At 34.3% G+C, this 27,389-nt stretch overlaps 2 protein-coding genes across 8 annotated transcripts; one reads left to right on the top strand and one right to left on the bottom strand.

Moving 5' to 3' along the window:
• The first annotated feature begins 4,490 nt into the window (after positions 1–4,490).
• LOC105033173 (uncharacterized) lies at positions 4,491–14,085 on the top strand. Of its 4 annotated transcripts, XR_012138609.1 has the most exons (5): positions 4,491–4,669; positions 5,989–6,454; positions 8,139–8,250; positions 12,737–12,848; positions 13,699–14,085. XR_012138609.1 is itself a non-coding variant. In XM_073251937.1 (3 exons), the coding sequence occupies exons 1-2, from the start codon at positions 4,535–4,537 to the stop codon at positions 6,409–6,411; spliced, it is 558 nt and encodes a 185-aa protein (XP_073108038.1). In that variant the 5' UTR covers positions 4,491–4,534; the 3' UTR covers positions 6,412–6,454; positions 13,699–14,085. The 4 variants fall into 4 exon arrangements, 3 of the variants coding, with proteins under 3 accessions (XP_073108038.1, XP_073108039.1, XP_010906166.1); XM_073251937.1 differs by lacking the exons at positions 8,139–8,250; positions 12,737–12,848; XM_073251938.1 differs by lacking the exons at positions 8,139–8,250; positions 12,737–12,848; positions 13,699–14,085 and adding an exon at positions 9,101–9,259.
• Positions 14,086–15,473: 1,388 nt separating this feature from the next.
• Positions 15,474–23,307, bottom strand: LOC105033174 (nuclear transport factor 2). Of its 4 annotated transcripts, XM_073251940.1 has the most exons (11): positions 23,126–23,307; positions 22,452–22,625; positions 21,233–21,282; positions 21,006–21,143; positions 19,947–20,241; positions 19,625–19,845; positions 19,165–19,351; positions 18,962–19,077; positions 18,797–18,862; positions 17,184–17,247; positions 15,474–15,936 (listed from the first exon to the last, which is right to left on the bottom strand). In XM_073251940.1, exons 3-11 carry the CDS (start codon positions 21,278–21,280, stop codon positions 15,728–15,730), a joined length of 1,344 nt encoding a protein of 447 aa, XP_073108041.1. In that variant the 5' UTR covers positions 21,281–21,282; positions 22,452–22,625; positions 23,126–23,307; the 3' UTR covers positions 15,474–15,727. The 4 variants fall into 4 exon arrangements, with proteins under 4 accessions (XP_073108041.1, XP_010906167.1, XP_073108040.1 ...); XM_010907865.4 differs by lacking the exon at positions 22,452–22,625; XM_073251939.1 differs by lacking the exon at positions 22,452–22,625 and having other exon boundaries at positions 21,233–21,348.
• Positions 23,308–27,389: the final 4,082 nt, after the last annotated feature.

Raw genomic sequence — 27,389 nt, forward strand, 5'->3', positions numbered from 1 at the left:
AAAAGGTGCGATGACCATTTTTATTATTATCTAAAACAAAGAATTCCTGCATGAGTAGATGACATGGGAAAACTAATAGAGTTCATTAATCTACAGCACCATCTTTATTTCTAGTTTTAACAAATTTAATCACCAAAATAGCATGCCCAATTTCGAAATAATCAAACTACATATGGACACGCGCGCACGCACACGCACACATAATATGCATGTATATATGTATGTACCTATATGTTTAATATATACAATCAAATTCCATATAAGCTTAAGAGATCTAGGGGGAATGCATTTTGATTAAGCAATTGTAGATACTTGTTCACAAGATAGAGAACCTGAAAGACATTGAACAAGGGGTAATTGAAAGAATGCTATGCCCAAGCTTAAGAGATCACAGAATAAGTCATACATAATATGTGCACGTGCATTATATGTAAGAGATCTAGGAGGGGGGAATGCATTTTGATTGAGCAATTGTGGATATTAGTATACAAGGTCGAGATAACCTGAAAGACATTGAACAAGAGGTAACTGAAAATATGTTATCTGCAAGCTTGATAAGATCAGAATTGCTAATGCAGTGAGCATGAACAATTTAATAATCTTCACATTAATTTGTATTACATTGCATGGGGGGGAGATTCATGCTCAAATTTAATAACAAGCATCCATCAAATTTAGAATCGATACACAAATTGAAAAATTATTTAAAATGCAATTAACTTCCAGCACATTATTTTGGAATAAGATCATTGCCCAACAAATCTCCCTACTAGTGCGCTCTCTAACTTTCTAGATGATAACTAGGGCTATCACAATATTTGTTTTTTTTTTAAAAAAAATCTACTAGATAATTAATTTTAGCTCATGGCTCCGGGAATTATCCACCCAAGAAGGAAACAGGGTCATTTGTCTCTAGAATGCGCTGCTCTAAAGCACATACATGAAATCATGAAATGAATGCAGTGGAATACAAAAATACACTGGTACGGCAAATTTTTAAAAGGTAGGATTCATATACACATATATGCAATAACATATATAATAACTGGACAAATGCAATGCATGTTTAAAAAATTAATACAAAAAAAATTACAGAATTGGATGATCAGAGAGATAAAACATGTAGATTAGAAAAAGATTATTGTTATTTTTGTTTGTTTTTTAAATTGTAAAAAGAATCCAATGAGATGGGGATGTGGATAAGAGATGGAAGGAATTTTTTTGTTTGAATACAGTCCAATTGACTTGGGATGTCTAAGAGAAACTGTGCAAATGAGAGATAAAGGTGCCAAGATAAATCAAGGTACAAGTGGATTATAATCCAACTTCTTAATCATTTTCTTTGCAGATATTTGTGAAGAAAGAAATAGAAATATTATGGTGATAGGATTTAACAAATGGAAAATAAAATTGCATATTCTTCTCTCATTTAATAGTATACCATCCATGCAAACATATGTATGTACATACATGCATGCATGTGTGTGTGTGTGTGTGTGTGTGTGTCTATATATGTATATATCTATCTATATATCTATATATGTATGTATGTATATGTATGTAAATGTATGTATGTATGTATATGTATGTATGTATGTATATGTATGTATGTATATATATACATATATATCTGTGTGCGCGCGCGCATGCGTGTAGCGTCAACATCCAAAATTCTATCATTTAGTGAAAACTCGAATTTGTAGATTACACTGCACACATTATGTAATAATACTAACATGAGAAAGTCAAAAATTAACCATACATCATTAAAAGGGGAACATTCATCAAAAAGAAAAGAAAAGAAAAGCGAAGAAAGCACAAAAAAACTACACCTCATTCTTGGAGGCGTGGGTGAAGTATTTTGGATGTATTCAAGGAGTATCCAAAACCTTTATTTAATTTAAAGAAATAAACTTATAAGTGTTTGCCATGTATTCTAAAACTATCTGACTAGTATCAATATTCGATATGTATCCATGCAAACACGACATAAAATTTCAAGTATCCATGCTTCCTAGATGCTCTTGTACTCACTACAACTAGCATGATATGCATGAGTTCTCTTCTCATTCTTCTAAAAAGACTTTGCTATTTTAGGAATTCAGTACTCAAGAAGGTATTGCTACCCTAAATGAAGGGGGCAAGAAAAAGCACAAACATGCCCTATCAGCATAGATTTTTTAAGTTATGCTTGCTGAGTTATGATTTTGGACACAACAAGAAAACCTCAATTTGTGTTCATAAGAAAAGATGAAAGAAGTGATTTGAAGAAGAAAACCTCAACAACAAAGATCAATAAAGACATATACTTTAGCATACTAGGCGTACTACTAATAATCTGAAAGTTATATAATACAGCTTGATATAACAAGCATCAAATATATCATGAGATATACTATAACATGTAAGCACGAGAAAAATGCTTATTAGCTGATATAGCTTACGTGATTATTTAGGATATATACTAAACAAAGAAAACCATCAATTAGAATAATAGAAAACAAAATCTAAAAACGGTTATATAGTTAGCAAAGGGTGCATTTGGTGCCTAAAGAGATGCTGCACCTAAAAAAAAATAGAAGCTGTAAGTGAATCAATTCAACATAAGTATTACTACAACTTCTTTTGCATTACCAATCCAATGGAAATACTGCAAAGCTATGAGCATCTAAATTGTCTCTTTCTAAAACATCTACCAGCATCGAGTCAAAGCTGGTCAGGTCCATATACATCAAAATGTCTAAAAACATATTCTCTAGCACTGCATGCATACTCATAGACAAAGAACTAACAAAAAGGACTTTTTTTAGTTTTCAGCTTAAAATCTTCATCTACAGACTTAATCAGACGTAACAGCCTCCAATCAACTTTCAAAGATTAAAAATAAAAAAGTGGGAAGAAACCAAACAAAGGGATAACTTAAGGATCCAACCTTTTCTCTTGAACTAGGACCCAGTGTTTCACTATTTCTTGTTTAAAAGAATTCATTAGAATCCCACAACAAAGAATTTTGTGGTCATTCCTTCATGAAAAAGATTTAGCATTGTTCAACAAATTTATAAGACCCAGAGACCCTTTGAGTAACACTTGAAGACTTTTCAACTCAATATTTAACTATCTAGGGCTTCCTTATCCTAATGCATTGAAAAACTATTGGCTTTTTTTTTCTTCCCAATTGTTCCTCAACTCTTCAGAGAGTGATACTCCATGTCCTAACCGTATCAACTTAACTTTTAATTATGGGGATCTATAACTGTTAAAAAATAGTCTCCTAATTTCTTATAATTCCAGAAACATATATAATCTATAAGCTCATTAATCAAGCACGCATTAGTACCATGTTTTCAGTTTCCAGATAAATTTCCCAATCCATATATTTGTTTCCCTGTTGTAGAAGTGAGCAAATATCATGGCACATTATTTATCCTGCCAGTCTGCACGTTAAGCACCATACTCATCAAGCTGATCAATTATTGCCCTAGACAGATGGATTTGGCTTCTTTGCTTTATATAACCATGTCACAAGCACCTAATCCCAATCAGACACTCCTATTCATTACTATACCAATCTTTGAAAAAAAAAAAAAAAAACAAAACAAAAGCTCGATTTTCATCACGACAATCATTGTACAATAAACTACAAGGAACGTGTGAACTGTCCATCAAGCAAAAGAACAACTAGACCTCTACGAGACTGGTTGCCCTGGATTCTTGTTGATGCCAAAAAAAACTCATAATCCATCCAAAATCTTATATGAAAGCATCAAAGAACCGAACAGCTATGAGAACCAAATCAAAGAAATCCAAGTATCCTCCACCAATCGAGCACATAGCTCGCAGATTAAACCACCAACATCAATAAGAAATTTAAAACAGCGATCAGAAGAAAAAATCGGAGACCATGGGAGGAAGGAATAGCAGAATACCGAGTTGAAAGACCATTTCTCATCGTCATAGATCTGGGCGTTCAAGTACTCCTTAATCTTCTCCATGAAGGATAGTGACGCCACTGTCGATTGCTCGCGAGGTTTTGGGTTTTGGTTTCGCGCTTCTCGTCTGCCCTTTTTGGCTACTCTTAACGTCTCGCGGAGCCGAAAAGAGTGTATAAAGACTCATCGAAAAGGGCTCTGTCGATTACGCTAATCACGAAAACGCCACCGCGCCACTCTCGATTGCTCGCGAGGGTTTTGGGTTTTGGTTTCGCGCTCCTCGTCTGCCCTTTTTGGGTACTCTCATCGTCTCGCGGAGCCGAAAAGAGTGTATAAAGACTAATCGAAAAGTGTGCTGGCGATTACGCTAATCACGAAAACGCCACCGTATTAAAAATTGTTCAGGTGGGCGTAATATTTCCGATACCTAGAAAATTATTAAAACCTTGGGCCCGTTTCGCTTTCTCATCCACTAACATCGAATCCAGCGGTAGAGCCATCCAATTGCGTGAAGACACGTGTCCGGTAAGGATCCAGGCACCTTTCTACTCCTCCCCGAGGCCAACCGCCAAAGATAACAGGGGGGCGAGATAGAGAAAAAGTTCATGGAGGCTGTGGGTATTTGCAGCAGCCGAGTGGTGCTTTCACCTTCTCTCACCAAAATAAAAGCTGGAAATTGTTTCCTCATCAAATCAATGGCCACCCAGAAGCCTGGAACCAGAGTTACAGGTACCAGGAAGGTGAGTTCAGTCATCTCAGACAGAGTAAATATTTGATTGAGAAATCCAAGTTGAGTAAGCCATACCTTGTTTCTGAACTTATAAAACTTTGAATTCTGTGGTCCTTTGTTTATTTATTGTTCAATTATTCCAATCATCGTGATCAACATCACCATTTATAGATGACTGAGGACCTTCCTTTTATGATGTCAGTGGATCTGTATAAATATTAACAATTGTGTATGATTTCGTTAGTATTCTCTCCTTTGAAAGCAACATGTACCGTTTCCAGTAATTTAGTGCTTAAGATGCCTTAGCATCAATCGATGAGCTTAAATGATAAATGTGTAAATTTCAAGAGCAAAAATACGCTGCATGTTTCACTTTCCTTGACAAAATCCTCTCACTACTGTTTAAAAAATAATTTTTGGTGCATCAATCTTGCTTATATAAATTTAAGAAAAGAAAAATCGCAAGGCTTGTTTATGCCTAATAGCTAATAAGGATGTAATAAAGATTTCTTTTTGCTTTTTAAGCTCAGCTGCACACCTTTCATCTGCATCTCAAGTGAGTATTATGATTAGACAGATAGATTATATCTTATATCTGTATAGAAGGCACTGACAATTTCGCTTTGTGACCCAGACCTTCTAATCCAGGCAAGATTTTGGTTTAAATTTAATTGGAATATTGGTGAAAAATAATTAAATGATTTAAATTAGAACACACTTTTGCAATCAGTCTATCTAAAAACTTATCATGCCATCTTGTGACTAGTTTTCCTCATCGCATATATTATCTTTTCCTGATACACTGCATAGATTAACTTCACATCATGTACTATAGAAGAGGTTGTGTGGTAATTCGTTTGCCAATATTCTGATTAAGCCTCTAATCATTATCATTTAATACTCTACTTTTATCCTTTTACATTATTTTATTCTAATACCTTCAACTTTTCTGCATTTTTCATAAAAAACTTTTTTTCTGCATTTTCTTTTGTTTTAAGGAAAAGAACAGATATTTAACCCAGCCCCAACTTCTCTTTTCTGCATTTTCATTTTGCTAGTCTATTAAATTTTCTTCTGTCATCATCAATTCATTCTTAAACTGCTCTGTTTGAATTTTTTTCATCACTATTCTATAAGCATATATAATTACTGAAGAAGTAAGCTATGTTCCCGTAAATGAATACACAAGCTTTATCACCATCAGTTCGAGCTTCTCTGTTGTTTCATTCAAGATCATGAACAACAGGCGTTACCTTAACTAACATATATATGAACGATGTAACTTTCAACCAGAGACCTGTTAAATTTTGCTTTATCTGTTGCTTACAGGGATCAACTGTGTTCCCTTTGGGTGAGCCAGGTCCACGAGAAATAAACAACAGTGTGCCACCCATAAAGCTCTTGACTAATGTGGAAAAGCTTAGGCTCCTAACCAAAGCAGAGAAAGCAGGACTACTGTCAGCAGCTGAGAAATTTGGCCTCTCACTGTCCACAGTGGAGAGGCTGGGCCTCCTCTCAAAGGCAGAGGAGCTAGGGGTGTTGTCTGCAGTCACAGACCCCAGTACCCCAGGGACACTATTGAGCTTAAGCCTTGTCTTTTTGGTGTCGGGTCCTTTATGTGTCTATGTTGTGCCTGAGCAGTATCCATGGGAAGTGGCCCTGCAGGTCGTGGTGGCTTTGGTCTGTGTGGTTGGTGGATCAGCAGCATTTGCTGCATCGAATTTGGTATCGAACTTGCAAAGGTCAAGCTAAGCTTCATTCAAGCTGAATATTGAGGTTCAAACTACTTGTAATAGTAAGTACCAGATGCCAACTAGTGTCAGTCTATCTTTTTTCATATTTATATTCCTTTTTTGTATAAAAGCGGACTCATGGAGTCAGCAAATTCTTATAAAATATCTGTTTGAAGCATTCATGCAGGACAGAAATCCTTTGTTTTGAGAGTTTTCATTGATTACTATTCTTTTTGAGTATATCTGAATGTTCAATTATTAGCAGTTTATTGTTAGAAAGAACTCTTAGGAGTACATTTCGGGAGAGATGGTTACAATTGACAGACAATGTATCTAATTTAGCCTATGAAACTTCTAGTTTTCCTGTCAGTCATATGCTGAAGACAACTGGGGTAAGAGTACTCGAATTTGGTTATAGGTTAAATCAAATCTATTCTAAAGTCAATAGAATAATTAAAGTGCCTCATATAGCCCTACAGAGATCTGTAAATTTTTATTTGGTCACTGTTTATGTAATAACCCAGATTAAAAAAAAAAAAGAAAACAGAGGATATCGGGAGGAAGAAGACTCCCGTTGAGAGTCTTCTTCCCACCGTGCAAAGGAGTGGGGAATTTGAGTAAAAAACGGATTCCTCCTCTATAAAACCCCCTTTCCCCTCCCTTTAGGTCTTTATCACGGGATTTTGAGAGATTATTAAGAGTTTAGAGGGATTTTTTCAAGATTTTTTTTGCTGCGAGTTGTTTGAACAGGAAGAAAAGGGGTTCGCCGGAGCTCTTCTCAACCGCCGGAGCAAGGTAAGCCCCTCCCCTTCTTCCTCTCCCTCTTCCCTTTCTCCCCTGGCCCAAAGCCTCGCCGCCGGCCACCGTCTTCGTCGGAAAATCCATGAACAAGAAATCCCCTGTTTTCCGATCTCTTTTTGATTCTCGCCGGCCGAACCTTGCCACCGGCCGTCCCTTGCTCCACTGCCGCCTCCACCTGTTGCCGAATCTCCGGCCAAGCCGCCGGAGCCCGAGCCTCTAAGGGGGAGGGACCTCACGGTCTTCCCCTATTTCAGCCAAGGGAGGCCGCGGGAAGAAAAGAAGAAGGAAGAAGAAGAAAAGAAGAAGAAGAAGAAAAGAAAAAGGAAAAAGAAAAAGAAAAGAAAAAAAAGAAAAATAAAAAGAGAAAGAGAAAAATAAAAATAAAATAAAATAAAAAGAAGAAGAAGAGAGAAAAATTTTCTCTCTTCTCTCTCTACCTTCTCTCTCTAATTTCTCTCTAGATTCTCTCTCTATTTTCTCTCTCTAGATCTTTCTCTCTTTTTGTGGATTTTATCTCTCTAGAATCTTTCTCTCTCTCTCTGATTACATCACAGACCCTAGGATAAATTTGAAATAAAAATATGATGATTTGAGATTGCTCCGAAATTCGTGTGGTAGATCTGATCCCAGTCCGATTCTATTTGAAATTTGTAACACTTGATTCATATTGAGTCACCCTGATAGGACCTTTGATGATCTCGATCATGATTGCCTCATCAGAAGAATACAAAAATTTCTCTCTCCACTTTCTCTCTCTACTTTCTCTCTCTAGAATTTTCTCTCTCTTCATGGATTTTCTCTCTCTAAAAGTTTTATGGATCAGTGGAGGATCTAGATACTTAGATAAATCTTAATTTTGATTAATCCTAAGATAGGTCCTCGATCTGTGTTATTAGGATCGATTATCGGTAAGTTTCTCCATATATGATCTTTATATTTGATCAGGGTTATGAAGAGATGATTGTCTGCAAATGATATCGAGTGGAATATTTTGTTAAAGAATTCATAAATCAAAGAAGAACATTGATTTTTGTGCTTGGATCAGTCACCGGTAAAGGTAAGAATCTCTGTACATGATCATCATTATATATGTTATTTTACCATTGATTTTATTTCATTGATTTTGCATCGTTGGATTTGAGATCGATGAATTTGTTATATCTGAGACACTGTTATCTATTTATGTGATTTTGAGCATGAGTATGTTATATCAATTCATATGTATCAGCGATTGATGGCATGATTATATGGGTATGACATATTTATTACATTGCAAAATTTGAATTGATTAATGAAGTCAAATATTATAATTTCATGAAAAATGAAAAAGAAAGAGAAATATGGTTTGGACTGGCCTTGTCATGTGGAATAGCTTGCCAGGAGCTTATGCCTGGGACAGCCCCCACAGGCTTATGTGTGGAAGAATATGATCCGAAAAAGATCATGAAGAATCTGATCCGAGAAAGATCATGAATGATTTGATCCGAGAAAGATCATGGCCACTTTGATCCGAGAAAGATCATGAATATTTCGATCCGAAGAAGATCACAGAAATCGATCCGAATAAAAGATCGTCGCATGATCCTGGTAGTCCAAAGCCAAAGCCAAAGCTAAAGCTAAAGCGAAAAAGAAAAGGATTAAAGATGATGTGATAATAGAAGAAAATAGAAAGATAAGACATAAAACAATCATTGAATAAAATTATTTCACTTATTTAACATATGATGATGCATCTCTTTTGATGAAACAGATAATTTATAAATATTTGCAGTATTCTGGACAGTGAACATCGACTTTTATGTGATATTGTCTATCATTATTTTCAGATTATATTATTATATTGATGTGATATGGAAATTCTTACTGGGCTGTAAAGCTCACACCCCTTCATTTCCTTTTCTTCTCAGAGTTATAAGATGTTCATGGTTGGCTATGGTATGGATTTGTGAGTGAGCGGATGCATAGATAGAGTACCGTTGATACCTGATCAGAGGATTGAAGGAATGTTAATTGTAATTATGCAAGTTTTATGAATTATTATTGAAATTAAATATTATGGTTGATAAGGTTGTAATGATTTAATTTGGCCTTGCATGTTCTTTAGGACTTACTCTAAGGAGTGTGCGGCCATCACGTATCCGACCCGGGTGTTGGGTTCGGGGCGTGACAGAATGGTATCAGAGCCAAGTTATGATCATTAAGGATTATAATATAAGTGATTTAAATATTACAGAGTAATAATAGAGCTTAGGTTATGATCATTGGAGATTACGATATAAATAATTAGGATATGATGGAATAATATCAAAGCTTAGGTTTAAGATCACTAAGATTATGAAGTGATATCAAAACCTTATGTAAGATCAGTAGGATGTGACAGAGTGGCATCTGAGCTTAGAGCTTAGGTTACGTTTATTTGGAGACAATGACACAAGTGATTAAGATATAACAGAACAGTACTAGAGTCCAAGTTTAGGGTCACTAGGGATTGTCATATAAGTGATATCAAAACTTTGGGATTATAATCACTAAAGTATGATTGATAATCTCAGAGTTTAAGATTTTGATCATTAAAGGTATGATAAAATGATATTAGAGTTTAGGTTATGATCACTAGAAAATATGATTTAAGTGGTATTTGAGTTTAAGATTATAATTATTCAGAATTGTAATTCTAGTGATATCTGAACTTAGGTTATGATCGTGAGGAACATGATAGATATAAAAGAGAAGATTCAATATTTAGATTTTGAATCAGTAGATATTAAGATAAAATTTATGTATAAGTGGCATATGATATCTATAATAGAATTGACGAGTTATATCTTAAATTTCAATTGGTAAGGTTGACCTAAGTATGAAAAGAGTTGACCTTGGAATGAAGTGGGAGGTATTGATAAGTTATGTTGAATATACTAGAGGATTTTGGAATGTAAAACTTATATGATTGAAGATCATGATATTTTTTAATTTCGATGATAATTGTCTGAGCATTATGAATTTTGGACTTATCAAAGAAAGTTAATTAGGATATGGTCTAAGAAGAAATTACATCATATGAGAGAGGAATATTTTTGAACACTGAACCTATAAGAGGTCATATATGAAACTCAATCTTAGATGAAAAATATACTTAAATTTTATTATGAGAATATGAGATAAACATTTTGGTGAAATCTTTGGTTAATCAAAATATCATATTCTGAATAGGATTTTCTTGATCTTTCAAGTTGCATTGAATTTCAAGTCAAAAGTTTATTTTTCTAAGTGAATCAAAAGTATTTTGATATTGTTGTTAAATTAAAGAAGAAAATTGATTTTGTCAGAGTATGATATATAGGTTATGATGAAATCTTTAATAATTCATATCTTTGGATTACATTTTAATTTTTCTTGTGATTGTTGAAGATGGTGAAGTATATTAATTATTCAAATCAAAGTTTGGATTATTTTGAACTAAGACATCTTGTTAGTGTTAAATTTTGAATGACTTATACAAGGGACAAGATTTTGTATGGATTTATTGATTAATATTAAGGATTGTGATAAAGGGAGCTCTATAAGAAATAATCAAGTTAATTCTATTTATAAAGATGTTGACTTGAGTTCTTCTAATTTGTCAAGTTAGAATTAATTTTTTTAAAAAGGAAGTTTGATTTAGAAATTATCTAAATGATTGTAAGGTAAATCTAAAGTTAACTCCAATTGATTCTAGACATGTTTGATTCTTGAAGAGTGATGAAACTTATACAATAATTTCAAACATAGGAAGTGGATCAAGATTTAATTTTATATGCTATACCCGAAGGTAGTAAAGATAAAGAAACTTAAAATTTTGCCGTAAGTCTTATATGAAATTTGAAGGTTGGATCTATCCTGGATTGATCTAACATATAAGGATATCTTTATCTTTGATAGATTTATATAGTTTGATAAATTAATATCAGAGTGCGCAGCAAAAGCATGGTGGGTTAAATTGATTAGAAATATTAATTCTTTGATTCCGAAGATATTATGGAATACATTAGTTGCAAATAAGGAAGGATTTTATTGATAATGAAATGATGCTATAAATTTTGATCTAATCTGATCATAACCGGATAATTTTTGTTAGTAGGTTGTTTCATTGTAGATAATACCAAGAAATTTTAGACATCTCAAGTTACAGCTTGATAGTTTTGGTATTAGTTCAAACTTAGAATGTCCTGACATAGATCTCATATATTTTTTTTAAAATTAAATATTGTTACTCGAACGATATAATCTAATTTCGAGGACGAAATTATTTTAAGGAGGGGAGAATGTAATAATCCAGATTTAAAAAAAAAAAAAAAAGAAAACAGAGGATATCGGGAGGAAGAAGACTCCCGTTGAGAGTCTTCTTCCCACCGTGAAAAGGAGTGGGGAATCTGAGTAAAAAACGGATTCCTCCTCTATAAAACCCCCTTTCCCCTCCCTTTAGGTCTTTATCACGGGATTTTGAGAGATTATTAAGAGTTTAGAGGGATTTTTCCAAGATTTTTTTTGCTGCAAGTTGTTTGAACAGAAAGAAAAGGGGTTCGTCGGAGCTCTTCTCAACCGCCGGAGCAAGGTAAGCCCCTCCCCTTCTTCCTCTCCCTCTTCCCTTTCTCCCCTGGCCCAAAGCCTCGCCGCCGGCCACCGTCTTCGCCGGAAAATCTATGAACAAGAAATTCCTTGTTTTCCGATCTCTTTTTGATTCTCGCCGGCCGAACCTTGCCATCGGTCATCCCTTGCTCCACCGCCGCCTCCATCTGTTGCCGAATCTCCAGCCAAGCCGCCGGAGCCCGAGCCTCTAAGGGGGGGACCTCACGGTCTTCCCCTATTTCAGCCAAGGGAGGCCGCGGGAAGAAAAGAAGAAGGAAGAAAAGAAAAAGGAAAAAGAAAAAGAAAAGAAAAAGGAAAAAGAAAAAGAAAAGAAAAAAAAGAAAAAGAAAAAGAGAAAGAGAAAAATAAAAATAAAATAAAATAAAAAAAAGAAGAAGAGAGAAAAATTTTCTCTCTTCTCTCTCTACCTTCTCTCTCCAGTTTCTCTCTCTAGATTCTCTCTCTATTTTCTCTCTCTAGATCTTTCTCTCTTTTTGTGGATTTTATCTCTCTAGAATCTTTCTCTCTCTCTCTGATTACATCACAGACCCTAGGATAAATTTGAAATAAAAATATGATGATTTGAGATTGCTCCGAAATTCGTGCGGTAGATCTGATCTCAGTCCAATTCTATTTGAAATTTGTAACACTTGATTCATATTGAGTCACCCTGATAGGATCTTTGATGATCTCGATCATGATTGCCTCATCAGAAGAATACAAAAATTTCTCTCTCCACTTTCTCTCTCTACTTTCTCTCTCTAGAATTTTCTCTCTCTTCATGGATTTTCTCTCTCTAAAAGTTTTATGGATCAGTGGAGGATCTAGATACTTAGATAAATCTTAATTTTGATTAATCCTAAGATAGGTCCTCGATCTGTATTATTAGGATCGATTATCGGTAATTTTCTTCATATATGATCTTTATATTTGATCAGGGTTATGAAGAGATGATTGTCTGCAAATGATATCGAGTGGAATATTTTGTTAAAGAATTCATAAATCAAAGAAGAACATTGATTTTTGTGCTTGGATCAGTCACCGATAAAGGTAAGAATCTCTGTACATGATCATCATTATATATGTTATTTTACCATTGATTTTATTTCATTGATTTTGCATCGTTGGATTTGAGATCGATGAATTTGTTATATCTGAGACACTGTTATCTATTTATGTGATTTTGAGCATGAGTATGTTATATCAATTCATATGTATCAGCGATTGATGGCATGATTATATGGATATGACATATTTATTACATTGCAAAATTTGAATTGATTAATGAAGTTAAATATTATAATTTCATGAAAAATGAAAAAGAAAGAGAAATATGGTTTGGACTGGCCTTGTCATGTGGAATAGCTTGCCAGGAGCTTATGCCTGGGACAGCCCCCACAGGCTTATGTGTGGAAGAATATGATCCGAGAAAGATCATGAAGAATCTGATCCGAGAAAGATCATGAATGATTTGATCCGAGAAAGATCATGGCCACTTTGATCCGAGAAAGATCATGAATATTTCGATCCGAGGAAGATCACAGAAATCGATCCGAATAAAAGATCGTCGCATGATCCTGGTAGTCCAAAGCCAAAGCCAAAACTAAAGCTAAAGCGAAAAAGAAAAGGATTAAAGATGATGTGATAATAGAAGAAAATAGAAAGATAAGACATGAAACAATCATTGAATAAAATTGTTTCACTTATTTAACATATGATGATGCATCTCTTTTGATGAAACAGATAATCTATAAATGTTTGCAGTATTCTGGACAGTGAACATCGACTTTTATGTGATATTGCCTATCATTATTTTCAGATTATATTATTATATTGGTGTGATATGGAAATTCTTACTGGGCTGTAAAGCTCACACCCCTTCATTTCCTTTTCTTCTCAGAGTTACAAGATGTCCATGATTGGCTATGGTATGGATTTGTGAGTGAGCGGATGCATAGATAGAGTACCGTTGATACCTGATCAGAGGATTGAAGGAATGTTAATTGTAATTATGCAAGTTTTATAAATTATTATTGAAATTAAATATTATGGTTGATAAGGTTGTAATGATTTAATTTGGCTTTGCATATTCTTTAGGGCTTGCTCTAAGGAGTGTGCGGCCATCACGTATCCGACCCGGGTGTTGGGTTCGGGGCGTGACAGTTTATCATCAAAAATATGCACTCTCTGCTAATCGTCTCATCTTTGCTGATATGAGTTATATACAGAGAGGCATCTAGCATTCCAAAGGCAAGCCTTTTCTTTTTGAGAGTCAAGTCTCACTAAACCTTCCTGCATTGCCACTATGAACAATTTCTCATCATATTCTCAAAAGAGATCATAGTCCACAATCCTTACCTCATCTATAGAGGGACACTCATACTTGCTCACATGACAGGCAACCCTACCCCCTTCCTATTTTGTGACTAAACTGGCAAGATACAGGGTAAACACAAGTTTCTTTATCTGAATGATACCGTTATTTGAAGCTCTGCATTTTGCCATGCCTATAAGTGAAGGCTGCATCCAGATACTGTGACATTTTCATCCATTTTCTTTCGAAGCTATCTGGTATCTAGATAGCTCGGCCATTTTCCTTTCCACATTGGCAAGACAGTATATTCAGCAGAGTCAAGAAGTTTTCCAATAAAATCAATGATAATTTGCTTTGATACTGTCAACTCTTGTTCAGTCTACTGAAGACCAAACAGAAAAAGTAGAATCTCGATCTTAAACATGACTTGTTATATAGCTCCCCTTTCGCCCACCCCATCTCATGCCTTGCAAAGTTTGCAATGGACCAGCTAATCTGCAATTGTGCTTCGCTACGTGGATAAACATCCCCACATTTTAGCTTCTACTTGGGCAAACCTTGCCAGACCCCCCCGAGTCGCAGGAGAATGGCAAGATCCTAGAGAAAACACTGATTATTTCAGAAAGAAAACAGCAGTTGCTTATCCCACTTTGGAGAATGGCAGGGAGACAGAGAAAAACCAGTAAGTTAGAGACCTAGGCAAGTGTTAAAAGCTCAACTCGTGATCAAGGAAATTTTTCATAACAGACCAGCATACTCTTATAAGCTGATAACTGATATAGGGGTTCTCAAAAGTCCAGAGAAAGGATAACCATCATTGGTGGGTTCACGACCTGATCACGAGATGAGACAAGTAAACCAGATTGGAGATTAGTAGCAACTACTCAAAACAAATTCATGCTAGATATCCTACTTCTGCATCTGCAATTCTCACTGATGTCCAACATGCAAGATCTAAAGCTGGATCTTCCTGTCTGTTCCATCATTAATGGACACAAAGCAATCAACAAAACGACACCTGCTCATTCTTCTTATGTTTTGCCAAGGTTTAGCATCCTTAAATTGTTAATGGAGGACTAGATTCTCCTGTTAACAAATAGAGAGGAGTACTCCTTACAGGCAAGAAAGTAAACTGTGAGGATAAATAAGTTCTCCAGCATAATTGCACTACCATTTCGAATTAGTCTCTGCAGAAGCATATGTTCAAGGTCTCAGATGCCTACTATGTTAAGTGTTATGTAAATCATACCATCATAGAATCACAGTGGGAAAGAAAATTATTCCGCATCTGATACTACATGATCCATAATTAATGATGGATAATGTCACAAGATACTACTAAAAGCTACCGGCATCACCAATTTAAGCAAATTTAATTTAATTAATAGCACCTTGCACCCAAAATCTTGAGCAGAAAGCAATACAAAAAGCTTGGATCCGAAATATGAATTAGTTGTCCATTTTGGTAACAAAAGAATCAGACAAAAATGGCCATATACCTCATCAAAGAATAGACTCTTTCCTACTTGGACAAAAAAGGTAATATTTTCTGGTTCTAATCTAGGTGTTCTCTTGTATTCTGTAACAGCAGTTTAATTTGTCACATTAGGGTGGTTCACCCTGGCACCCGCTGCTTATAGTGTGGAGGATGCTGGCCACAGCTTGAAGTCTCACCCCAATTCCTAAAATCATGCTTTCCATGTCCCTTGTTGGCATTGAAGCTTCCACGCCCCCTATAGTTATCATTCTGGAACCCACCCCTTCCTGCAAGATTGTGTCCCTTGCCACTATCACCATTGTCATTGTTAAGGACACCATTGGTAACTGCAAAAACCAAAAGGGTAGTATTGCTATCAGTATCTTTTCAAAGGGAGAAAATTATTTTGCATTAATTACTAATAATATATAAAATACAGAAATAAGCATTACATTATTATTTTATCGACATATATAAATAAATTGAGGGCATGTTACTATTAGCATATATTTTTTGAATTGCATCCTCAATAGTTGATATTTTCTGTAATTAAAAGAAATTTGACCATATTATATCCAATGATGGCATCCAAGTGTCCATTCCACAAAAAAAAGGAAAACCAATTGCTAAATACATAGAAACTACCTTTATGAAACATGACTTTAATATCTCCAACTGTAACAATCCAGGACCTCAATCAGAAAGGTTAGCTAGAAGGTGTTATTTTGATTTTTTAGCTTTATATAAGTATCCAAAATCTACTTAATATATGGCTAATATGGGAATAAAACACATGTCGGCATGATTCCTCACATACTCTTATTCAAGTCTTGACATCTTTGCCAAGCTAAGGATTCAAATCCGATCAAATATCATAAATCCAATCATACCAAGATCAACCGATAATCAATACAAGTGAGCCTATGCTCCAGTTTCCTCTAATCTACATGGACCATGGGCTAGTTCCCCTCTAAAACCATTTATGACGACCCAAGACCTCATCCAAAAAAGCTAGCCAAAAGGTGTTAGTTGGGTTCCATGTCCCTATATAAGTATCCCACACATGGATCCTCACACCACCATGGTTAGAATTTTAATGAGATATCTTGACAAGTGTATCACCCAAAAATCACATATGCTTTTCTTGCTTCACAGATTGAATGCCATCATGTAAAATCCCTCTTCAAAAACATAATCATTGGGCTAGAAACAAATTTATGTTATCAAAAGACATTATAACTTTACTCATACAAAAAGAGCAATGCATATTTTTTCCTTTTGCATGTATTGCCAACATGGTAGGTGTAGGAACGGATTTGGGTAAAGATATGAGGAGTGGGTCTCACAAAAAGAAAAAATATATATATAGAAAAATAAAATAAGGAAATGCTTCGGATGCATATGCAAGTACAAGTTTTCGAAGTGGGTAAGCCACCTAATTTTAAATTCCTGGCTTTGCAGCTAGTACGCACATGATAGTCTTTTTTTCTCCTACCACACTGCTGCAGTCAATGCCACATACAAATCAACTTAGTCATGACTAAAATTTTGCACTGCATGAAGTGAAGAACAAAAATAAAAAAACAATTCTTGCCTCGTGTTTTGCTTCTCTTTTCCTTGACAAAAGCTTCTTGGCCTCCAATCATGACAGGTGATGCCTGAAAAGTTCCGAGACAAATTCAGTGATTTGCCATGGGACAGACTGAAAATTCAAAAAATTTACAATTCAAAACAAGATAGGATATATGCAGCATCAGGGAAATTTACACAAAAACTAAATAGCAAACAATTCAATATTTGACTGGGAAATATCATTCGAGTGATTTAAACTTCAACATATTCAATTATCACATTGATATCAAAGCCAACTCTAAAAGTACAAAACCAAGTACTAGAAAATGATAGAGACATAAATTGATGGAAGCAAAATTTGAGTGCCATTGTTATCAACAAAATAAAAGAAAAGGAGAAAAAAATATTATATCTAAAGTGTGACAGCAATATGATGGACATGTCGAACATAGTATATGAGACTGTTTGATTTAGCCTCTGGTATCCTGCACCGGACATTTAGACATGACAGTTTGGATTGACACTTGGGAATGGGTGGTAAGAATACGTTCTTGGACATTGAGAGGACCCAACACTTGGACATGGACCTGCCCAAACACAGATAGGTCTTAAGTTGAGATATCATAGTTACACAACTTTTAGTGTAACATAATCTGAATACTGAAATGAAATTACCATTTTCTGCATATTTCCAGAAGTGATAAAAGAGTTTGCAATGCTAGTCATAGGACATCACACTTGCACTCCTTTATTTTCTAATCCGGCATGGTACTTTCCTTTTCTGGGGTAATGGTTACATGATCCACAAGCAAAATGTTATATGAATACATGTAAGTTGTTTTGTGTCAAGATCTATGTTCTTCCTAAGTAATCTGAGGATTGGCTGCTGATCATTTAACAAGTTGATCTGATACTTGTAAATATGAGTATCTAATTTTCCTCATATTCTTTGGCACAAAAAAGAGCAGATTGACTTGTTAAAGGAGCATAACAATGAAAACAATACAATTTGAAAGTGAATGTTGACCACTTGTAGTTTAAAAGGAAAAGGCTGGCCATGTAAGATGTAACTGCACCAGTTAGCATCTATGGTTCTTCCAGCTGCAACATAAACATGATGCTACAGATGCACATGAATGCATAGATGAAGAAGGCATAGCCAAAAGATGGCAAAACAGGCATACTTAATGTGAACCACTAGAATCAAAGTATCAGTAAACGGTAAGGATTTTTAACAGTTAATGAATGACTCATACAGGCTCATGTATCATGTCCTATTTAAAACCAGATGAGGCCACTATATTGTGTGTTCTAAAAATGCTTTTCCAATAAAATAGGGCGTGGTCCTCTTATCTAGGACAATGTTCCAAATTTTCAGATGACATCATGAGGGATTAACTTTAATTCAGAAAACATTTGAATAGCAAAGTAGCCACATTACTAGAACCTCCCTCCAACACCCCCCAAAACAAGAAGGGAAAGTGAAGAAAAGAAGGAAAACAAGAAGGGGAATGGGATGAAGGCAATAGGTTTGAGTAAGAGTTAGGTATTATCTCAGCTTATTACCTTCTATATTTGACACGTATAAGCATGTATTCATAGAACTGATAAAGTTGAGAATAAAAAGGATCTAACCTCAATTGCAGCTTTCATGGACTCTAGTGACTCAAACTCAATAAACCCAAAGCAGAAGTGCTCAAACTGTCAAAAAAATTGGCACAGATATAAGATTAACTGAATATAATAACTGAAAAGAAGGAAAAAGGGAGGGGAAAACAATCACATCATGATCAAACAAACCTTGTGGATCCTGACTTGGACACCACGAGGTTTAATAGGTCCAAATTTCTTAAACTCCTCCTCGACTTGTCGAGCTGTGGCATTCACGGGCAGATTCCCAATATAAATGGAATGACCTTCAACAATTGATGCAAAACAGTGAATATCAGAACATATAGCATCAAAGCAAAATGGCAGGAATTCCAAATGCAGGAGCTATATACCTTCATGGGAATTGCTAGAATTGCAGCTCTCAGAGATTGTATTGTTCTTTGTAGCAAGAACTTCAGGTGTAAGACTAGCAGCAGTGGATTGCATAAATGGTTTCTCAGGGTTTGTGGGGACTGGCTGCAACTTGGTAGTAGGCACATAAACTGGTTTACTTGATGTACTTCCCTTCATATCTTTAACCTGCATCAATTTAGGGGGAAAAGGTCTTGCTAAAAAATAAGAATTAAAAAAAAAAAAAAAATCCACTGTCGGTAGTTGCAAAATTAACTGTGTATATAATTTTTGATTGTTAAAATATCAGGAAAAGTTGATATCTTGTTGCACAAAGAACATACACTCATAGAGCGAAAAAATGATCTACCAATGATAAAGAAAGGAGAATAGGAGGTGGGGAAAAGAAATTGTAATTTATTCAGATAGAGAACATTCTTCTATCGCAGTGTAATGACTTACAATTGATGCATAGGACTTCATACGCGCATCTTCTGGAGCGATGGAAGTTCTTATTTCAGAAACTATATGTGGTTGAACAGGTGGATCTACAGTAACAATGTCTTGAACAACTAAGTGTCTGTTTTCTGATGGGATAGAAGATTCCTCAGCATTAGCAAACTTTGCCTCAGAAATGGCAGTTGCAGGGTCCGGTGCATGACTGTCTTGCACCAAAGTCAGATCTGGCAACAAATATTTAAAGAAAAGACATAAATTCTTATAGAATCATCAGCTTGGAGGCATAGAGTAGAAAAGAAAAGCCATTTCTGCATAAACTTTTTACCTGGGTCAGTTGCAGCAGCATCCATGGTGTTACAAACTAAAATCTGATTGATTCCATCTGGCTGGTTTTCATCCAAAAATCTAAAAAGATCATTAAGAATGAAAAAACCTCCACACTTCTGTGGGGCAAGAAAAAATGATTGAGTAAATTTCCGTGGGATCTTATTTATCCCAATCAAGCATCCAGTAACTAAGACAATCACCCCCTCATTATATGTGGATTGTGAATCTGCAGTCAGTATGTTTACTTCATAGCTTTTGTAGTCCATCATCGACAATATCTTATCATTGATGTCCTGATCCATAATAAGTAAAGGGAATTAATGTATGATTCAAAAGCAAAACAAAAGAACACTATCAGGACATGACAAAAGAATTATCCAAATGGGAAGAGGAAAAACCATATCCTTGATACTCTACTTCCCTGCAGAACCGTTTAAGAAGAGAAATGATTTGCAGATAAAGGTTATAGTGAACAAAAAGACTTAAATATGCATGCATGCTCACAGAAACACAGTAAAAAGGAAATCCATAAATGAGTCTTTTATATTCATATTAGATAAGTGCAACTCAGAACACTCTTTGAAACCTCACAGCCAACAGTTCCCTACTTTCTAATGTTTGCTTAGCCACACACTGTCGATAACAAACCTACTCATAAATTCAAATCCAATGAATTAGACATGCTGAGTTTTGAATTGCAGCAAGAGAATTTCTAATGGGCACAGAAAGAAAAGGCAGGCAACAGTAAAAAGAATAAGTATTTTCAAACAATAGTTCAGTACAAAACTAGAAGAACAACAAGCCCAAGAATACAGTTAAGGATTAAAATGATACAGAAACTAAAAACAATCTAGAAGTTATACAAGTAATTATAAATTTACTCAACAGATCACTAGAATATATTATTTAGGAACAAGCTTTCACCCTTCGTAAAAACCTCACCTGTGGTTTATCTAAAGATAATTGAAGCAAGTTCTTAGAAAAACATCATAAATTTAAGTATCCTGTAGATGAGTAAATAAAAAAAAAAGAAGTTATTCTGTTCTAAAAAACATACTCGCATTGTTGTGGCCGATGCCATTACTCCATTGGACTCTGGACGACTAATAATGCTGGAGTCCTGATAGAATTTGTAAGCACTTTCTGGCCATCGATGAAGAATTGTGTAATACTGTTCAATAAATGCATTGCCAACCTGCAAAACCAAATAACAAAAATCATGCCATGGAAAAGAGATAATATCACAAGAAAGAACTCAGTGAGATGGAAAAGATCAACATATACCTGTTGTGCACTTAGGGGAGCAGCAGGAGTTACAGTTGGGAATGCCATGTCTGCAATTACTTGAGTATCAGTACAGATCAAGGAAATAAATAGCAATGACACTGCATCTTTCTCCCCTAAATACCAAAACATTGAAATGAGAAAAAGGCTATCAAATATCCGTACAGGACATATAGACACACAAATACAGATGTTCACATGCACATGCATGACTCCATGTTAGCACACACAAAGGAGGGGATGAGAAGGGAGAAGAACAATCAACGGAGACAAAAACTCCATGGACCACAGCATTCCTTATATCAAAAACAGATTTTCATTCCATGACAGCAATGCACTCAAATTCAGAGACAGAAGAATAACATTTAAAATTCCATGTAATTCACATGCATAAAAAATTTTTAGACCCTAAGATATTACAGATAGAATACATGCAGAACTTAAAAATTTCTCTAATTAGCTGCTGATGGCTGACTAACGCAGACAAATTTAGAGACCTTCAATATTGCAATGAAAGAGACAAAGAAAAGGTACTGCTAAAACTCAGAAATTAGCATAAGATAGCCATGAACCAACATGTAGTTCTGACCATGTTAAGATTTACTATCATTCAGGCAAAAAAAACGAAAGAATTAGTCTGAAATTTAAACTTTGTACCATGAAAAACCTTAAAGAAAGACTTTGTACAACATGTTAATCATAAGCAGAGCTCATTGTGGATCATCCTACCCAAAGATCTCCAGAAAACTCCAAACTCTTGGAAACAGTAACTATAATTTGAGAGAATTGCTAATACAGTGTGGTGAAACTAAACACTATGCTGCATAAACTCAAAAAACAATACCCAATGCCCATATCATGACTTCCCTATAAGGCCAGAAACAACCTGAAATCAAGAATGAGCAACACCTAAAAGCTCACTAAACCCCACTGAAGTTCAGATGACCCCTCTTCCACCTCTAAAAAGAAAAGGCCAATATGAAAAACCTTCGAAGCAAATGAGTAAGACAATTAGTGGGACCTTGTTACTGAGATGTTGAAAACCAATACAGCACCCACAAAGAAATTCAAGTACCAGAATAACCATGCAAAAATTTTGTAGCGGTTGATATTTTGATTCATTAACAATTCCAGGGTTTAAAAATAATAAGGATCCTGCAACACAATGTGAAACCTAAACACTAAAACTTCCATAAAGCTTACTCAAGGGAAAATTTACCAAAAGGCGTCGGCCATATGCAGCGTAGCAAAAAGATACAGATTGCTGTTATCAACTAAACCTCATGAGCTCCAAACTAAGTAGTTGGATTTGACTTGTAGGAAGTGCCCAGCAAATCAGAGCAGTAAAAGTCTGACCACTTATCCCGATAGGCACGGACGAAATTAACACAATCTTACAATAAGAAAAGCAAAAAGAAATAAGCCCCCACAATGCAATAAAACGGCAGATTAACCAACAGAGTAAACACAACTTACAAAGCTCGGGCTTACACCAACATTAAGCCAAAAAAGAAAGTGAAATCAAATAACAAACAAACAAACAAACAGAGTAGGAAAACCCCTACAAAACCCTCATCTCGTCTTGTTATAATTAAGGAAGCATCAAAATCCAATGCAAGAAAATGGAAAATTGACCAGAAGGGTTAAAACCCAGAATCTAAAGTACAATTCACAAAAAAGCTCAAATCTTTCACCGAGATAAAGCAAAAAAAAGACATCAAACAAGAAGCAAACCACCGAACTATCCCAACTATACAAAACCTGCTCAAAGTCACGGCTTTTCAAAGAATCTCCTTCAGAAACAAGGGGGGAAAAGATTGTTTCGCAAACAATCAAGGCGAACAAACCAAAAAAAAGAAAAAAGAAAATCGGCAAGGACTATGGCTATCTTACCGATATAAGAGAGAAGCGAATATCGCTTGAAGGAGGGATTGGTCGCTTCCAGCCAAGCCGAAACCTAGGGTTTGAGAGAGAGCGAGAGAGAGGCGGCAGAGACGATCTCTAAGCTGTTTTCCTTGTAGGTGAAGGCCTTAAATAGATACTTCCACGCTCGGCACACTTCCAGTCGGACTACAAACTCGGTACGGCTGGAAACCGGGGAAAGACACGGAGAGAATCTAATAGCCGTTAGCCGTTAGCCGTTGGCCGTTGGATGGCAACGGCTGGATAATGCCGGTAGTCAGAGATCTTGATACAAAGGAATGCGAAGTTTGAGATATGATTTAACATTATACCGTCTTAAAAACCCACCATGAGCAGAATTGGGACTTAGTAAAAACTATGCGATAATTATTTTTTAAAATCAGTAATATAAAAAGCAAGTTTAAATGTCAGTGGATATCTAAGGTGCAAGATACAGGCCGGATTAGATATACGATAGATCAAAATTTTATTTAAATTAAATATATTTATTTAATAGATCAAAAATTTATATCTAAATTTGATTGTTTTATTAAATAGATGATCTACCTCAGTCTACAATGTATTGAAATAAATTAAACAGTTAAGTATTGTGAGTATAGGCTTAATATATGAACCATTGATGGATATATATATATATCTTTCCTTATATTAGTAAAACTTAATTTTAAATGCACTGCTTGTGTAGTCTAGATTTATTTTCCCTTGTAATTTTCCTTTGTGTGTCCATTTGCAAGGTTGGATCACTTTACTTTGCCTCTTATCTATATTATAATTGAATTTTAAGGTTCCAATTCCGATCTAGAGTTCTGCTTCACTATATTTATTTATTATTTTTTAATATCAATTGGAGTATGATACCTATAATTTTTTAATGGATATTTATTTTATTTTATTTCTATTTTCTATCCCTTTACCACATGGCTCATGTGCATAGCATGCATAAAACATTAGTTTCAATAAAGAGTTTTTTAACGTACATATTTTTCTAAATATTAAAGTTATATAAATATCCTCCTAAAATCGATATTTTCATGTATATTCTCATAAAATACTTATTTTATATGTATACTCTTTTTTTTCCTTGCATACCTATCTACACTATCTAATAACATTAAAAAATTAATAATTTAAAATTTAAATAACTGAAATATCCTTAATGGATAGACATGTAAAAATAAATATTTATAAAAGTATCCATATAAATAGTAGTTTTGCAAGGATATACATATAATTTCATATATTCAGAAGGGTATATATACAAATAAAATCTTTAAATTTTTGCATAAATACTCTACTAAATATTAGAATTTATAAAAATACCCTCCCAAATTGATATTTATGTGTATCATCTTACATAAAACTATTTTTGCATTAATATCTTTAACATGATGACTCAACTGATGTCATTAATCAATCATATTTATTTAAATTAAAAATTAATTAAAATCTTAATATTATCTTTTTATCCTAGAAGAAGATAATAGTTTAATGGATCTTATTGGAAACTTAGCCGATCCATTGAACTTATCCGCTTCCCATGAAATCGCTCTTTTCTCCCTCTCTTTCTATTGCTGGAGTTCTCGCAATCAAAATCTAGGTCCCTCTTATTATTGTTTGATAGAGATAGCAATTTTAACTGACATGTTGGATATTCAACTCAAATGAGATAGATTTTATTCGATCTGATTAGAATTCGGAGTGGATATGGGTTCTATAAAGAATACTCAAAGTGAGTTCAGGTTGAATATAGATAATGGTATGTCTTAATTCGAATTCGATCTGATATAACTTTAATATATATCCTCCTTTCAAAATTATAATAATTTTATATTATTTACATATGTCCGATATAGCCCGATCGACCAACTCCTCTTATTTATTAGACCCAACAGACCCATATCTTTACTTCACCCAATCCAACCTGACTCTAGGTGGGTACAGGGTTTGTACAGGTATGAAATTTTTACTTACGAGGTAGGTATGGGTATAGACCAACCTGACCTATTCCCGACCCATTGCCATCTCTAATGCTCGACTCATTATTTCATTTTCATATGAAGATGGTTAGATCTTGACTACAGTTTTATAAATTATTTAAAAGAAAGTATTGTAAGAGATTAACAATATATATTTTTATTATGTGAGATTTACAATGTTTGTCTTTTAGAGCTAGAAAATTTCTCATGTGTAAGCAAGTGGCTAATTTAAAATCACTATGATAAGATGCGTAACATATACTAGGTCTTTTTTCTTTCAAAAAATTGAAGCTCCTAAGAAAGTGGCATAAGATACCTAATGTAAGGCATAGCCTTCCACTACATAACTGTGGAGGTTGTTATTGAACCTCAAGGGTTCTAAAGTCCTTCAATGGTTTTGCCCAGAGATGATTGATATTGTTCTTCCATTCATATGCACAACAGTAACAAGAAAACATGAATATTGTAATTTATCATGTGCCTTTAAGAGATTATAATCCCTTTCTATGTTCTAATACATGCCCTTATATATGCATCTATAACAATAACTATTATAAGCTAGGTTTCGATGAACTAAGATTCAATAGTTATTATAAATAAAGAAAATAAAATAGAATAATCTCATAATTAGTGAAAGAACTACCACAACTTTCTTCATTATCTAATCATCTAATCTATCTTATTCCAAAGCAGTATTTTTTACAAAAAATATTGAAGAGTGAGTATTTGACTAATCTAAGTGTTAAAACAAGTTGAAATAGACAAGAATAAAATTATAATTTTTTTTATATAAATCCTCTTAAATATATGAAATTATATGAATATTCTTGCAAAGTTGCTATATGCATGTATACCATTATTAATCTTTCTTTGTGCATGTCTACCCATTAAGAATATTCGGTCATTTAAACTTTAAATCATTGATTTCTTAATGTTGTTAGATGGTGTGAATACATATGTCTGAAAAAAGTAATAAGAAGGGTCACATAGAAAACCCTTAAACAAAGTATTTTGATAAAGGATGGCAATTTAAAAAACTATGAAAATTGTTAGAGCCATATAATTGGTAAGATTTCTTGTGGAACCACTGACATGTTCTCCCATCAATATCATTTGGTGCCTAAGGGTTATATTCAATTAATCACACATCTTTATGTATCACACATCTTTGTGTATCAAGATATACATGCTTTATATAGTGTTTGTGAAAGAAAAATTTTTTCTTTTACCTTTCAATTTTGCAGTAATTGAAGCATGTTGGAGTAACTTAAGATCTGAAAATAAATATTTTCCAAATCCTGCTTGCAAATAATGGAGAGATTACGAAATAGTAAATATTGTAGAAATACAAATCAGTTGCCTGGCAGTCAAATTTCATTAACATAGGTTTATATAAATCCTAAATAAAGTGGATGTATTTTTATGAAATTTTTTGTTTGTTTATTTTCATTATTTTGATTTTTAAAATCATGCCTCTTCTTTCTTTAATGTCAAACATATTTCATAAAAAATAAAGATTTTGAATCATTTATTTCAAAATACATACAGACAGACAATATTGTTAGCTTAAGGCCTATTGATATTCATTTATTTCTTACTTTTTCAAAAAAATAGAATTACAAAAACTTCAGCAAGAAATGTATCTGATACTATTATTTTCATATTTATTTTTCAAAAATTATTTATGTTGTTTTTAGAAAAAAATAAAAATAAAATATTCTTATTTTATTATTTTTAAAAAGAAGATATTTATGCCATACCACCACTATCATACAACCTTCATTTATACTACTATTGCTAATATTGCCACCATTATAATTGCCGCAACCACTATTATTGCTGCTATCATCACCACTAAAACTACCATTACTATCACCACCACCTCAACCACGTCACCACCATCTTAATAGCTTTTGCTATTGTCTTTATCATACTGCCACCATCATTATCATAAAATATTGTTGATGGTCCTACCACCATTGTTGCCACAATTACCATCTTTATACCACCAACATTGCTCACACCTAACTATTATTACCACCACCACTACCATTTTCATTATCTTTGCCACCATTACTACCAACTTGATCACTATCATCATATTATTTTAAAATAATTTATTATACCAAATATATATTTTTAAAATTTATAAATGAGAACATAAATTATATTCTTTATTTTTTAAATAAAATATTGAGTGTTGGTAAATGGCACACAAGCTTCCTCTCTTTGCAGGTGGAAGAACTTTACAGTAGGTG

The sequence above is a fragment of the Elaeis guineensis genome, chromosome 2, assembly GCF_000442705.2.
Source record: "Elaeis guineensis isolate ETL-2024a chromosome 2, EG11, whole genome shotgun sequence".
In the NCBI taxonomy this organism is placed as follows: Eukaryota; Viridiplantae; Streptophyta; class Magnoliopsida; order Arecales; family Arecaceae; genus Elaeis; species Elaeis guineensis.